This window comes from Ctenocephalides felis, unplaced genomic scaffold (assembly GCF_003426905.1).
Source record: "Ctenocephalides felis isolate EL2017-DRISC unplaced genomic scaffold, ASM342690v1 CF-g0.4_SCAFFOLD_03572, whole genome shotgun sequence".
NCBI lineage: Eukaryota > Metazoa > Arthropoda > Insecta > Siphonaptera > Pulicidae > Ctenocephalides > Ctenocephalides felis.
In genome coordinates, this window is record NW_020539726.1 from 1,031,700 (window position 1) to 1,045,857 (window position 14,158).

Here is a 14,158-nt window from a genome sequence, read left to right on the forward strand (position 1 = left end):
CTTCTCCCAATCATTACTAATTGAATGTTTTTTAGATCATTCAAATCGGATACTCCGTTCTCTCCAAAATACGATTTCTATTTTCTGCACTCTTTGCTCTGTATCTCCGAAACGGCTGGACCTGCCTTTGCCAAAAACTAATCAGCTCTTTTCCCTATCAATAGGAATCGGATGTTTTTTGAACCATTCAAATCGGTTGATCCGTGCGCCCTAAAACGTGACTGGAAATTTATACACATACATACACACACACACACATCCATTTTTTCTGAGGTATGCCAAAACGTTCAGAAACCTTCAAAACGTCGAGAAATGTAAAAAATTTCAATTCCGATTTTCGGCCCATTACAACAACTTACCCTACGGGAAGTTAAAAAATGACTTTCGTTTCGAAGCTTTTCGTTATTTCGAATTCTAAAATATTTATTAAAAACATAATCAGAAAATAATTTGATATTGAATAAAAATTTGTGAAGACGGTGCGGTTGTGATTGAAAAGATAGTTACCCTATTAAAATATTATTTGATACAAATATATAGTTAGTATTTATTTTTTTAACTATTAAATCAATTACATGAATTACAAGATACTTACTATGTTTGTAATGTATTTTTTTATATTTTTATTTGGTTTTCATCATTTTATTCTTTAAAATAACGTTAATAAATGTTATTATTTATTAGGTAGTATAAGAAATTACTTAAATTAAGAACCAGGCACTTGCGACTGAGTTACGGAGCCAATAATAGTTGAGTTTGAATCAATTTCATTTAGTACTCTGTTCTCAATAGGTTCGAAAAAAGTGTCTATTGTTGTCGTCTTATATACGGACTTTTGCAATTGTCATAAGCATTTTTTCCCAAGCTCAACGAAGGACCATTGTTAAATTTTGATTCAAGATTCAATTAAATCAATTCCACCAAGATTAATTCTACATATGATATTTTCTTATTCAAAATGAAAAATTTTCATTTCAAAACATAAAGTTTACCAAAGCTATTTTTTTTTTAAAAAAACTTTGTATGGTTTTCCTTCATGAGATTGATATGATTTTCACATTACATTCTAATTATATATTATCATTATATTTTTCTATAATTGCTGATTTTTCTTCTCAGGGCTTGCCTGGTGAATCAATAAGAGGACCACCGGGTCCACCAGGATTACCCGGAATACCAGCTGTAGGCGAATTTACAGGATCTGGAGAGGGAGGTGTAAGTAATAGTTTATTAAAGATTAAATCTTGCAATATCTGATATAGCTATCTTAATTCGAAATATGAAATTATGGAATATAATACGGTTTATTCTACGATTACTCATTGCTTTGTATGGGTTACGATGGCGCTCTGTGAATAATTGCACTGAGAAATTTAATCAAGCAGAGCGCTGTATATATGTACTTATATGTATTTATATGTACACCAGCTAAAATTAATATGTTTTATTTTTACATGCTGTACAGCCATATCGATCGAAGGTAATAATATATTTACAAAGTATTATATTTTGACAGCCATAAATTAGCGCGTTATCAAGGTTCTATACATTATATATTGTATTATTTGTTCATGTGAGGTTTTTACTGCATTTTTTACTAAACATATTATTTTATTGAAGATTTTTATGATTTACAAAGTTTAATTTTGAAATTAAATATCTATACCTAACATAAATTAATAGTTTGTTTAATGAATGATTGTAATAAATGTATGAATCTTCAACAATATTATTAATATATATTTGTGTGTAATGTATAATTAACTAATGACAATAATTTTTATGACTTGTTAATAAACATTTGTTACATTACTCATTAATATTAAGAAATTCATCGTAAATGTTTGGAATTTGAGATGTTTCTAGTCAACAGATTTTTTCGTATTCAATTTTTCCCTTGCTTCAGTAAAAATATTTTTTAACATATTCCAAAATTATTTGACATGACAACATTTGAATTTCATAAAATTAAATCTTTCGACTGGGAAGAAGAAAAATGCTAATGTAATTAAATTTCTCATTATAGTTTCTGAATAGTCCGAGCGATGCTGTTGGGCCTCCTGGCCCTCCAGGTGCACCAGGAATATGTTTGTGCAATATCACTATGATATTGAATGCCGTAGACAAATTATCACTGCAAGGTCCAAGGGGATATCCAGGTGAAGATGGAAAGACAGGCGCCACTGGTCTTACGGTAAGAGTTGTTTTTTTATGAAATCATAAAATAAACTAGTAGTGCATGGTCTCGTGCTTTAAGGCAATTTACTTGGACTTTCCGTATCGAAAATTAGAATTTTTAAAAGACTTTTAACATTGTTTGAATACTTTGAAAAAAAAACTAAGATTTTCGAGAATTTTGAAATTTTTGAAAAAAAAGATTTTTGGATTTTTTTTTTATAATTCAAAGTTAACTTCGATTTTTTCTAAAAATTTTGAGCTGTTTTTCAAAGCAATCGTGTTGCGTCGCTCTTTTAGAGGAGAAATATCGAAGTGCACCGCAATCTTACTGATAAACATTGGTATGGAACCGATAGAAACGTAAACAGATTCATACATATCATTAAACTCTCTATAAAATATCTGATAATTTAATATTCACATGTCTAGTGATCATTCTTGACCGCCACATGGCAGTTTTTTACATTTTTTACTTGATCCCTGAAACCACCAGACTTGCTCCTGCAAAAATTTAAACGATATCTACTTTATTTTGTCAATGCAAGAAAGTTTTTTGAATTATTCAAATCGGATGCAATGTTCTCCCAAAAACTTAATTACCATATTTAACTTCCCGTAGGGTAAGTTATAGTAATCGCAAAAAAATCGAAAATGAAAATTTTTATATATCTTTACGTTTCAGAGGTTTCTTAACATTTTGGCATACCTTAGAAAAAATGGATGTATGTGTGTGTGTGTGTGTGTGTGTGTATGTGTGTGTGTGTGTGTATGTATGTATGTATGTACGTGTGTGTATGTATGTGCGGATACAAATTTTCGTCGACGATTTCGGGAACACGGATCAACCGATTTGAATAATTCAAAAAACATTCGATTCGTATTGATAAGGAGACGTGCTGATTAGTTTTTGGCGAAGGCAGGTCCAGCCGTTCCAAAGATACGGGGCAAAAAGTGCCGAAAACGGTAACTCAGTTTTTAAGAGAACGGAGCGTCCGATTTTAATAATTCAAAAAACATTTGACTTGTATTGACAAGATAAAGAATTGATCAAATTTTCATAAGGGCAGGTCTAGCGGTTTCGGAGATCTAACGAAAAAAGTAAAAAAAAATGCCATTTGGCGGTCAAAAATGATCATTAGACATATGCACATCAAATTATCAGATATTTTATAGAGATTTTAACAATAAATATAAATTTTGTTTGCATTCCTATGGGTTCCGTACCAATATTTATTCGTTAGACGGCGACGCGGCGCTTACGCGCTTTGACATTTGGTCTCTATGCAGTTAAAGCAGTACGATTGCTTTGAAAAAAGATCTTCCAAAATGCCAAAAATAAAGAAAACATTATTTTTTCCAAAAAAAAATTTAAAAAAAAAAAAAAAAATTAGATTTTTTTTTGAAAAAAATTTTTTTTCAAAAAAAAGTAATTTTTTGTTTGAATTATAGTTTCTCAAAAATTTTATTTTTTCGAAGTAAATTTGTTTTAAAAATGTCAATCGTTTTTAAAAAAATAATAATTTTTGGTACGGGAAGTTCCAGCAATTTGCCTTAAGGCACGATGCCTTAATTGCCTTAAGACAGAATTCCACTTACAGCTAGTTGGTTTTTTTTGCCTCATATCTTCGAAACGGCTAAACCTGCTTTTGCCCAAAACTAATTAACACGTCTCCTTATCAATATCGGATGTTTTCTGAATCGTTTGAATCGGTTGTTCAGTGTTCCCGAAAACGTCGACGAAAGTTTGCATCCGCACACACACACACATACACAAACATACATCAATTTTGTTAAAGTATACCAAAATGCTCAGAAACCTCTAAAACGTAAAGATATATAATTTTTTTCACTTTCAATTTTTTTGCGATTACTATAACTTACCTTACAGGGAGTTAATTATATAAAAAATGGCTATAAGTTCAAGATTATTTTCATTAGCTCTTATGTCTAAAAATCTATCACATGATTGAAATCTGATATAAAAGTGTAGCAATAATTAAAGCAATAATTTATTATACGTAATATTCATTAACGAAAATGATTTTACTTATCAATGAAATGGAACGTATAAAAAGGGTAAAAATTCAAAAAGCGATGTGGTTGCTATGCAGTCAGGCAATTTTCTCAGGTTGTCAGATAGAAAACATAACCTAGAAACCGCATTATTGTCATAAAAACAATGTTAGATATCTGAGTCTTTCTGACTCAGGTTCATAACATACGAGTGGCATTGCAGTTTATGTGTAAAACGCCTGAATACACAGCAGATACATGTCATTTTGACCGTATTCAGTATGATTCAGTAGCATAATATATGCAATTTGGAGCCTAATATGGCCTTGTCACAACATTTGTCTGTTATGCGGCAGAATCCGTTCCTAAATGTACAGTGATAAATACAGTAAACAATTTGATAAAAACTTTATAATCAAACTTCGGAAAATACGTCGCACAGAATAATTTCTTTTATTTTATATATTTCCAAAAAAACATTCTACATAAAATACAATCTCCTTTAACACCACGGTATCTTATATATTTCAAAAAGAGTTGAGAAGTTTAAATTTGAAAAATTTATTTTCATACATAAAAAATATCCTGTTTTTCAAACATTGTAGGTAATATATATCTTCCTAACTTTATTTAAATATTTAATTTATTTTGAGAATTTAATGCATCGATGGTGCTCTCTAAATAAATGGCGGTAACGAAGCAAATGAACTTTTTGTGTAGGAAGTATATTTTTGTTGCTATTTTAATTTTGTCCTATATTTTTTAACGTTTTATTATCTGCTTGTCTATTATCTGCTATCTTTTTAGCATCCAACCCGAAAGATAGTGAAACATAAAAAACTTTCGAACTCTTCTCGAGTACTAAATTTTGAAATAAATGCGAAATTATTGTAGTATGTATGTATATTTAAAATGCATATATACATACACTTTTAGGTATATATATATATATATATATATATATATATATATATATATATTATATGGGTATTGATATCTGTGATTTAGTACGTCAATCCTTGTAGACTTCCGTGATTCATGTTCAAACTTTGAGTCATCTAGTGACATACTGGTTTCAAAATGATTTATGGTGTTACTCTATTATTATATTTAGAACGAAATTTACTAATGTTGATCGAACAAATAATATATGCTATAGTGATATATGTATTTTTTGTAAATAATTAGTTTTCTACTTCCATATATTATTGAAATTTTCAAATATTTTTGCTCACCTATAATTGTACAGATCCATAAATATTAAGAGGTTTCAGCCGATATCGAATTCTTTCATACATAATTATTAATTTATATTCTTTTCCATTATTTATGTGAAATCACATATTGTCAATGATATGTATTCGTATTTGATACCTTGAATTTTATTACTACTTCAAGACTTCAAGAATTATTATGATAATATGTGTAATTTAAACTACAATTGTAATTTTTAAGATTTGAGTTCTTAAGTTATAATTTCTCGTGATTGGGATGTCTTAGTTTACAATAGATAAATATATCTCTATGCAAGAATATTTCAGTTCAATTAATCAATATATTCGATAGACAATATTCTAAATTATTGCCATCGTTAGTTGTATTAGAATAGCTTGCGCTATCCGAGGAATTTCCAGATTGCTGAGTATGAACTATATCTTCTCTGAAATAATACCTTACATGCACGTATATATATATATATATATATATATATATATATATATATATATATATATATATATATATATATATATATATATAATATTTAATTGTGGTTAATTATTATTAATTTTTATCATATAGGCTTTGGAACCGTAACCGTGAATAACATTTCTAAGACCACACTGAAAGTATTTTATTATTTTAAAATCCTGATTAAACGCATCAACTTTTGAATAAATCTTGCCAACAGACTTTAGTACATTTTTTAAGAGGGCCTCTTAAAATCGATCAAATTAAACAACAATTGTCTTAAAAACTTGGGGAAACTGTGGTATTTTTTACTGTAGTCCTAGAAATGTTATTCATGGTTACGATTTATAATACTTAACCACAATAACCGAAAATTGGTCATCATTATACCAAAGCTCTAAATTGCACTTGAAAGCTCATAATTTCCAACCAACGCGATCTAATTTTTTTTCTAAATCTTAAGTGTGTCAGTTAATGTCCACACCGTTACCCTGCTTCGTTTTGAATAATAATATATAAATAATATATATATATATATATAACATGAATTTTACTGAATTATATTAAAATATGATTTGTGATGATTTTCTTCAACTATATGATGAGATCCACTCTCGTAGACCACATCAACAATTCCAATTCCTACAATAATGCACTTCTTAAATATTCTACAATGCTTCCAGCAGTAGTTTTGTATATGAGTCATATATGCAGTCAGCTGTTGAAATCCTAATTACCAACATTTCTAAGTCGCAATTGAAATGTTTAACTGATTTCAATTTGTTCGATGTCAGTTAATATACCATGTTTCACTGTTTACTTGCAACATTTAGGTCGATAGCTACAAATTGCTCGAATATTTTATCGTTTGAATTCTCAGTAACAAAACGGACTCGCATCTGGTTTCCGTTTGGTTACTCATTAAACTCGAACGATCCAACGTTTTAATATTGCTCAACGTTGGGTTGCGTGGCATTTATTTGCGCATCAACCCGTTCGCATTTATTAAATATTGTTTTACGGCAGAAAATCACGTTTAGTTTAGTTTCGTTAGAAAATCACTAATTTAATTTATCTTGTATGTTTGAGCATATTTAAAAAAAGACGATTAATTAATATAACAACTTCTTCATCATTTTATTTTAAATATAAAACTTGTGCCTTATATCTATGTGTCTTGTTGACATCTCATTTATATTATTTGACCATTTTTCTTTGGAGTAAATTTTTTCTATAGATTAAGGTACTTATATAACTGATTCGTAATAACAATCTGAAAGCGAATATGAAACAACTAATGAATGCATAATGTTTTGGTTAATAGTTAGCTGATTCTGTTACGATTATATTTCTAACGGGAGATAGTAAAATGTATAAAAACAGCACAATTTGATTTTCAGTAATTATACTGTCAAAACTAAATTAACTTCATGACAATCCATAATGCGTGTCGAACAAACAACTGTCGACCTATGTAAAGCAATATTTCTTTTTGCTATTTTTCTAAATTTTGTCATGGCGGGATAAGAAGGTATAGCCTAGTTACATTTTGGCTTATATTTGCTAATAGTATTATCAAAGCATTCTATACTTTGCTTGTTTTTGAGATAATTATGGTGAACTTTTTACTCGCGGAGCTTTGTGTCCTGCTCAACCCTAATAATCGTAATATAGTGCTTCTCTTTCATTATTTTATATACAATTTATACCAAGTATGAACAACAATTTCGCATGATCAATCTATTTTCATACACAAATTACAAATTTATTCATAATTTGTTCTTGGTAATTATTTTGAAATTTCGTATAGTATAATAATGCCAAAATTCAACTTTTTTCATAATCATATCCATTTTTTTCGCAGTTATCTACATGTAATTTGTGGTTCGTGTAACTTCTCAAGTTTTACAACATTAAGTGCTAATCAAATCACAATAGGATTTGCATAAAAAGTATATTATTTTATCTTCAAATGTTCTACTATTCAACACAAAATATTATAAAACTAGCTGTAAGTGGAATTCTGTCTTACGGCAATTAGGGCATCGTGCCTTAAGGCAAATTGCTGGAACTTCCTGTACCAAAAATCTGAACTTTTTTAAAGCAATCGTACTGCTTTAACTGCATAGAGACAAAATATAAAGCGCGTAAGCGCCGCGTCGCTGCCTAACGGGTAAACATTGGTACGGAACCCATAGGAATGTAAACAAAATTTATACTTATTGTTAAAATCTCTATAAAATATCTGATAATTTGATGTGCATATGTCTAATGATCATTTTTGACCGCCAAATGGCATTTTTTTTTACTTTTTTCGTTAGATCTCCGAAACCGCTAGACCTGCCCTTATGAAAATTTGATCAAATTTTCATCTTGTCAATACAAGTAAAATGTTTTTTGAATTATTAAAATCGGACGCTCCGTTCTCTTAAAAACTGAGGTACCGTTTTTGTCACTTTTTTCCCCATATCTTCGGAACGGCTAGACCTACTCTCGCCAAAAACTAATCAGCACGTCTCCTTATCAATACGAATCGAATGTTTTTTAAATTATTCAAATTGCTTCATCCGTGTTCCCGAAATCGTTGACGAAAATTTGTATCCGCACACACATACATACACGCACACACACACATACACACACACACATACATCCATTTTTTCTAAGGTATGCCAAAATATTCAGAAACCTCTGAAATGTAAAGATATATAAAAATTTTCATTTTCGATTTTTTTGCGATTACTATAACTTACCTACGGGAAGTTAAAAATGGTGTGCGGTACATTCGTAAGTGAATTAAAAAATTCAGCGATATTTTCTTGAGTTAAAAGTTAAAATTTTACTAGAATTAATTTAACAATAATATAATGCTGATAAATAATCTATATTATAAAATAAGATCATATATAAGATAATTGTTTTATTACAAAAAAATATTTACTATTCTATTGTTCGTTTGCAGGGTGCGCCAGGGCCTCAAGGAGAGCGTGGACCGCAAGGAGTGAAGGGCGAGCGCGGAGAAAGAGGTGATACCGGTGCCACTGGTCCCGAAGGTCTCCAGGGTAGCAAAGGTGAGCCCGGAGTTGATGGAAGCCCGGGTCTTGCAGGGCCTCAGGGACCACCTGGTCCACCTGGAACTTTTGATCCAAATAGTTTTGACGTAAGTTTATATTATTTTATATATTCTTACATCTAACGTCAATAACAAAAAAAAAGTTTTATTTTTTGGAAACGCATATACTTCGTGCTTCAATTAATGTATATTTTTATGCATAAGCAATACATTTTGTTGAATTTCTCCGCCATGCACATTGTAAAATCGGTTAATGAAATGACAAAATCATCGATTATGAAAGTGGACCAGCAACACTGTGCACTAGTTAATTTTAAATTTATAACCCACGTGTCTTGATAGGCGGTATTTTTGCAAAAAAATAGCTATGGCTTGATCGTACTGAAATGCCAGAAATGTTATTTATTAATAAAAGTCATGATGCAGTTACAACTTATAAATCTATCTACGAATGCGGATTTTCAAATTCTACGACAAGCTGAGCATTAGTAAAACCCCTCAGTGTCTTGTAAATTTGACAAAGTTATGATTCACAATTGAAATCGTTTAAATTTTTGATTTTTATAAACAAACTTGGGTACAAAATCGAAGTGCTTTTTATGTTATATTTGAATTTCCAAAATTGAAATTAAATCCATTTACAGTTGTCTATTTTTAAAAGTAGTGTTAGTTTACTTACAACTTATAAATATAAATTATGGTTGTTAAATATGATAATATGAATTCTATATAATACAGATATTCTTACATATCAGATATTTTCTTTCAACTTACAAAACTTCAAAAAAAAATGGATCTTGCCCTTTAATTAAAACGGAATGCAAACTGATAATGTGACAAATTTGTTCTGAATATATTTTAAACACTTTATATGACTTATTATAATATATAAGAAATATTGCAAAATTGAAATGCATTCAAAAATTATTCGTCGAGAATCTCGTTTTGACATATTCAATATTTTTGAAATGCTCTCATAATACCATTAAAACATCTTTTTTTCTCATTCAGCTCCTTGAATTACATCAAACTCGTATATGTTTAATTAATTTGTTAGTACGAAATTCAAACCAAAAATCAATGTAAGGAGCTGAGATTTAATAGCACCGCAAGTTCAAACGGATTGGACGTTCTCCTTTGATCCTAATAATTCTGACTTGAGTGTCTATAAATTATATTTGAATGGGTTTCGTACGACACCAGAGATTAATTCGTATACCACCACCTTCTACAAGGATGTGCTATTAAAACAGGTCCTTGTAACTGTTCATTCTCTTCAGAAATGCTTACGAAGGATAATATAAACACGTGTATCCGAATTAAGATACATGTATAATTATATGCACATACAAAGTGTTTCATATCAGCAAAATCTATGCAGAAAACTGTTTGTTTGTACTGAAATGGTTTCATGCGCAATTTCTGTGCTATTATTTCTCACACTTTGCAACTTTGAAGGAAACCTTGAGTAATGTTAGTATAATATTGAATTTTATTAGAATAAATAATGATTGTTTTTAAATTTTAGTCAAATGATGTATATTCGCGTTTGAATTACATGATGGGTTTGATAACAAGGGCGGGTCACAAAAGTTCAATTTGACTTAGTATTTATACTGTCTAAACGAAATGAATTATATCACAACTTACAACACCTAAAGTACTAACAATCAAAATATGTTCCGTTAATTCTTAATAATAGAAATATGTCGTTTTTACTGTTTTTCTAAATTTTGTCATCTGATCGTTTTTACATCATAGGGGGTTAATAAGGGAAAGCCAGGGGGCAAACAGGTCCGATGTTATATTTTTAATTTAAAAATGATTCTAAGAAACTATAGCTATATTATTGAAAGAATCCAAAATACAAATTTCATTTTTTACAAAGATCACACTGTATTTAAGTTTGATCTGGTATTTCGTCAGAATATTTATCGGTATAACTATTAATATAATTTATCTTCTTTTTATCACAACTACATGTAAGTTTGTTTAAAGAAAAAAAAACACCCGTTGAATCTAACCTAAAATTAACAGTACCTTTTATAAAGCAATTAAATAATAAATACTTGAAATTTATATTAATGTCACGTATACGTTGGTTATAGTTTTTCAAAGGCGATGGTTATACATCTTTTTCCTTCTACTTTCAAATATTGTTGTTAAAAAATTCTTAACTTAACTTGCGTTTAGATGTTGGTGGTATAACTTTTTTCCCGCAGAACTTTAAGCACCGCGATAACCTATTATTTTTGTTAAATATTGTACGACAATATTTTTGTCTCTAATATTTTTTCACGTTACGTTACAGCTATATTATTCTATTTTATTCTTCATTTCTTTTATGTCGGCACCAAATCTGTAAAACTTCTCACACATTTATGAGTTCATTGTACAACGACAATGAGAAAATTCTGCTTTTCATTTCTGACTTTGTGGTTATTACATGTCTTATTCTTTGAAAATCTCTTTATTCCTATTTATGAATATGCGGCACATATACATATTTTTTCGCGTTTGCAAAAATAATGTATATAGGTAACGTCTTTGTTTTTATAAACATAAAACATAGGGTAGAGCGGGGCTTAAAGGTCCGCGGGTAAAAAGTTATACCACTATCTGTTCTAGTAGTAAAGGAGCCAGCAACGTTTTCAAAACAAGCATTTTAGTCAGGCTGGTTTTTTGGTATGTGGTCCTTGGTGCTCTCTCGGTTAGGGTAAGGGCCGTCTGGCAGCTGGAAGTGGTTGCGTTAATTAGTGCGCAGCCAATTTGTACAGCGCGATTTCAAAATTTTGAAAGCATTTTAGTCAGCCCAATTTTTGTTTTTTTGACTACGAATAGGTTCACCAGACTCAAATTTTTTGTTGCCAGCAAATAATTAATTTCTCGGAAACATCTCAAAAGATAAATATTTTTTTAATTCAGTCTTTGGACCTGTCAAATTTGCCTATTTTTCTCAAACTTTTGAATGGCCAAAGCCGCGCTGAAAGGCATAACTGAGAATAGTTTTGCCTTTGGCCACCTATAATAAATAAAACATACCATCCCATGTTGTCTAGTAAAATATGGTTTATAAAAGATAAAATATTTTTCGGAACTTTGGAAAATAGGAAAACAGTTTCGAATGATCAAAGCAACTACAGTGAATTAGAACAGCAGCATTCCAAGGCTTTCTAATCTGAAAATACGAAAGACTACAAATAAAAAATCCCATGTTGTCTAGTGTAAAAGTGTGGTTTATGAAAAAAATTATTATTGTTACATTTAAAGTGACAAGAATTGGTTTCATTGTGCATTGTGAACAATTATAATTAGGAAATAATTAGGATTATTACAATTACATGTAAGTTCATACCATATCACTTCTTATATATTAGTTTTAATTAATAATTTTATCTGTACCTTCAAAATAGAGTCCACTGAAGATGACACAAAACTATGTGTCGAAACGTATGGAAAAAATAAAAATGTTTTAAAGTCATACAAATTTTTTAATTGATGTATTGCCCTGAAAACTGAATATCACATATTTCAACATCAAAATTATATAAAAAATTTAATATATATATATATATATACTCGTATATATATATATATATATATATATATATATATATATATAAACTAGATGACGCGACAGATGTTGTACTGTGCAGAAGCCTACAACTTTTTTTACCTATACTAATAAATTTATCGTTTACCTAAAAATAATAATGATAGTTTTTTCAAATTACTATTCACACCAAAATGCATATACATCAATGTGAGCCATGTTACATGTAGACCTGCTTTAAATAAAATGATGTCTTAATTTTCAGACTATATTGGAAATAGAGGTCTTTTAAATCGTATAACAAATTCAGAAAAAAATAATATATAGTATCCGCGGTAAAAGTACAATATTACCTTGGATTTTTCCACCCAAAATAATTGCTCCAATAATGCTGCCTATAAATTTTATAATCTCGTACCATATTTTAGCTGGTTTTTAGTAATTAAAATATCTAAATTACAATTTTCTAAGTAATAATTTAATATATATATTATTATTACTTAATTTAATATTTTAAGTAAATTAATCTGTCAATTCCTTTTCATTTGTATATCATTTAATCTACGATCAACTAATTAAATATTTCATATACAATGCCAAATAAAAGAATTTTTGCCACAATGAAACTTTTAAATAATTTTTAATTAAGTAAATTTATTTTTTATATTGTGAAATAATTTAGTATAGTAAGGCAAAATATGACATGCAAAAGTTTGAAAAATTGATATGTCCAACTGAATTATATAATTTCATCTGCTAAATATTACCGTATCTTATATTATTTTAATTTTTTCTGGCAAATCTCAGCTGCTTTTCGGCAATAATATTGTCATATGTCATTTTTCTCACACATAATCATGATTACATTAATATGAATATTGTCTGGCAGATGACAGTTCTCATTTATCAAACTATTTTTAATGTCAAACAATTACATGCCATTTTTTTCATTTATTTATACATAATTCTATATTTTTATAATCATTTACATTCTAAAAAAAATCTTTAACAAACTTCAGAAAGATTTATCAAAATCCGAATAATCGTTTAGAAGGACTACCTCGACACAAACCCGTACAGAGGAATTTTATATATAAGTTATTCACGCTTAGAATATAGCATTTATATCAGGATTTCAACATTATTTGTTGCACGTCATTTCATAATCAATACAAAAAAATTAATGATAAAATGCGCGGCTATAACACTCTGCATGTAACTTCTTAGGGTTTTTGTTGTGTATAAATACATTTAGTTGATAGAAAGATTCATATTAGTACATGTTTCGTACGAAAACTGTTACCTATTATGAGATTACAATATATTTTTATATCTCAAATTTCATTATATTATCATTTTCGTACAAAGACATTAAAAGCTAAATTGACTTATAAAATTTAAATAAAAAATAATAAAACAGATGTAATAAGTAGAGAAATTACTAAGTAGGCTTAATATTAAACGAAATGTAGACAAAATAGAAGGACTGGACGAAATCTGGAATTAGAATATTTATAATGACATAGAACCAAGAAATCATAGGTTCTAAAGCTTTCAGTTCTAAAGCTGATTATGCTAATAAATTTTAACTATTGATTCACGTACAATAAATACTAAAAATGAAAAAAATATTATTAATGTAGTTGCATTAT

The 14,158-nt window shown here is 29.0% G+C and overlaps 1 protein-coding gene across 1 annotated transcript in view; it reads left to right on the top strand.

The window, feature by feature from the left end:
* Nucleotides 1-14,158, top strand: part of LOC113387880 (collagen alpha-2(IX) chain-like) — a 139,452-nt gene that overhangs the window by 66,169 nt on the left and 59,125 nt on the right. The window contains exons 5-7 of the mRNA XM_026625268.1: nt 1,120-1,215; nt 2,027-2,194; nt 8,843-9,040. Of these exons, the coding sequence (XP_026481053.1) occupies nt 1,120-1,215; nt 2,027-2,194; nt 8,843-9,040 (462 nt within the window). The remainder of the gene's footprint in view (nt 1-1,119; nt 1,216-2,026; nt 2,195-8,842; nt 9,041-14,158) is intronic.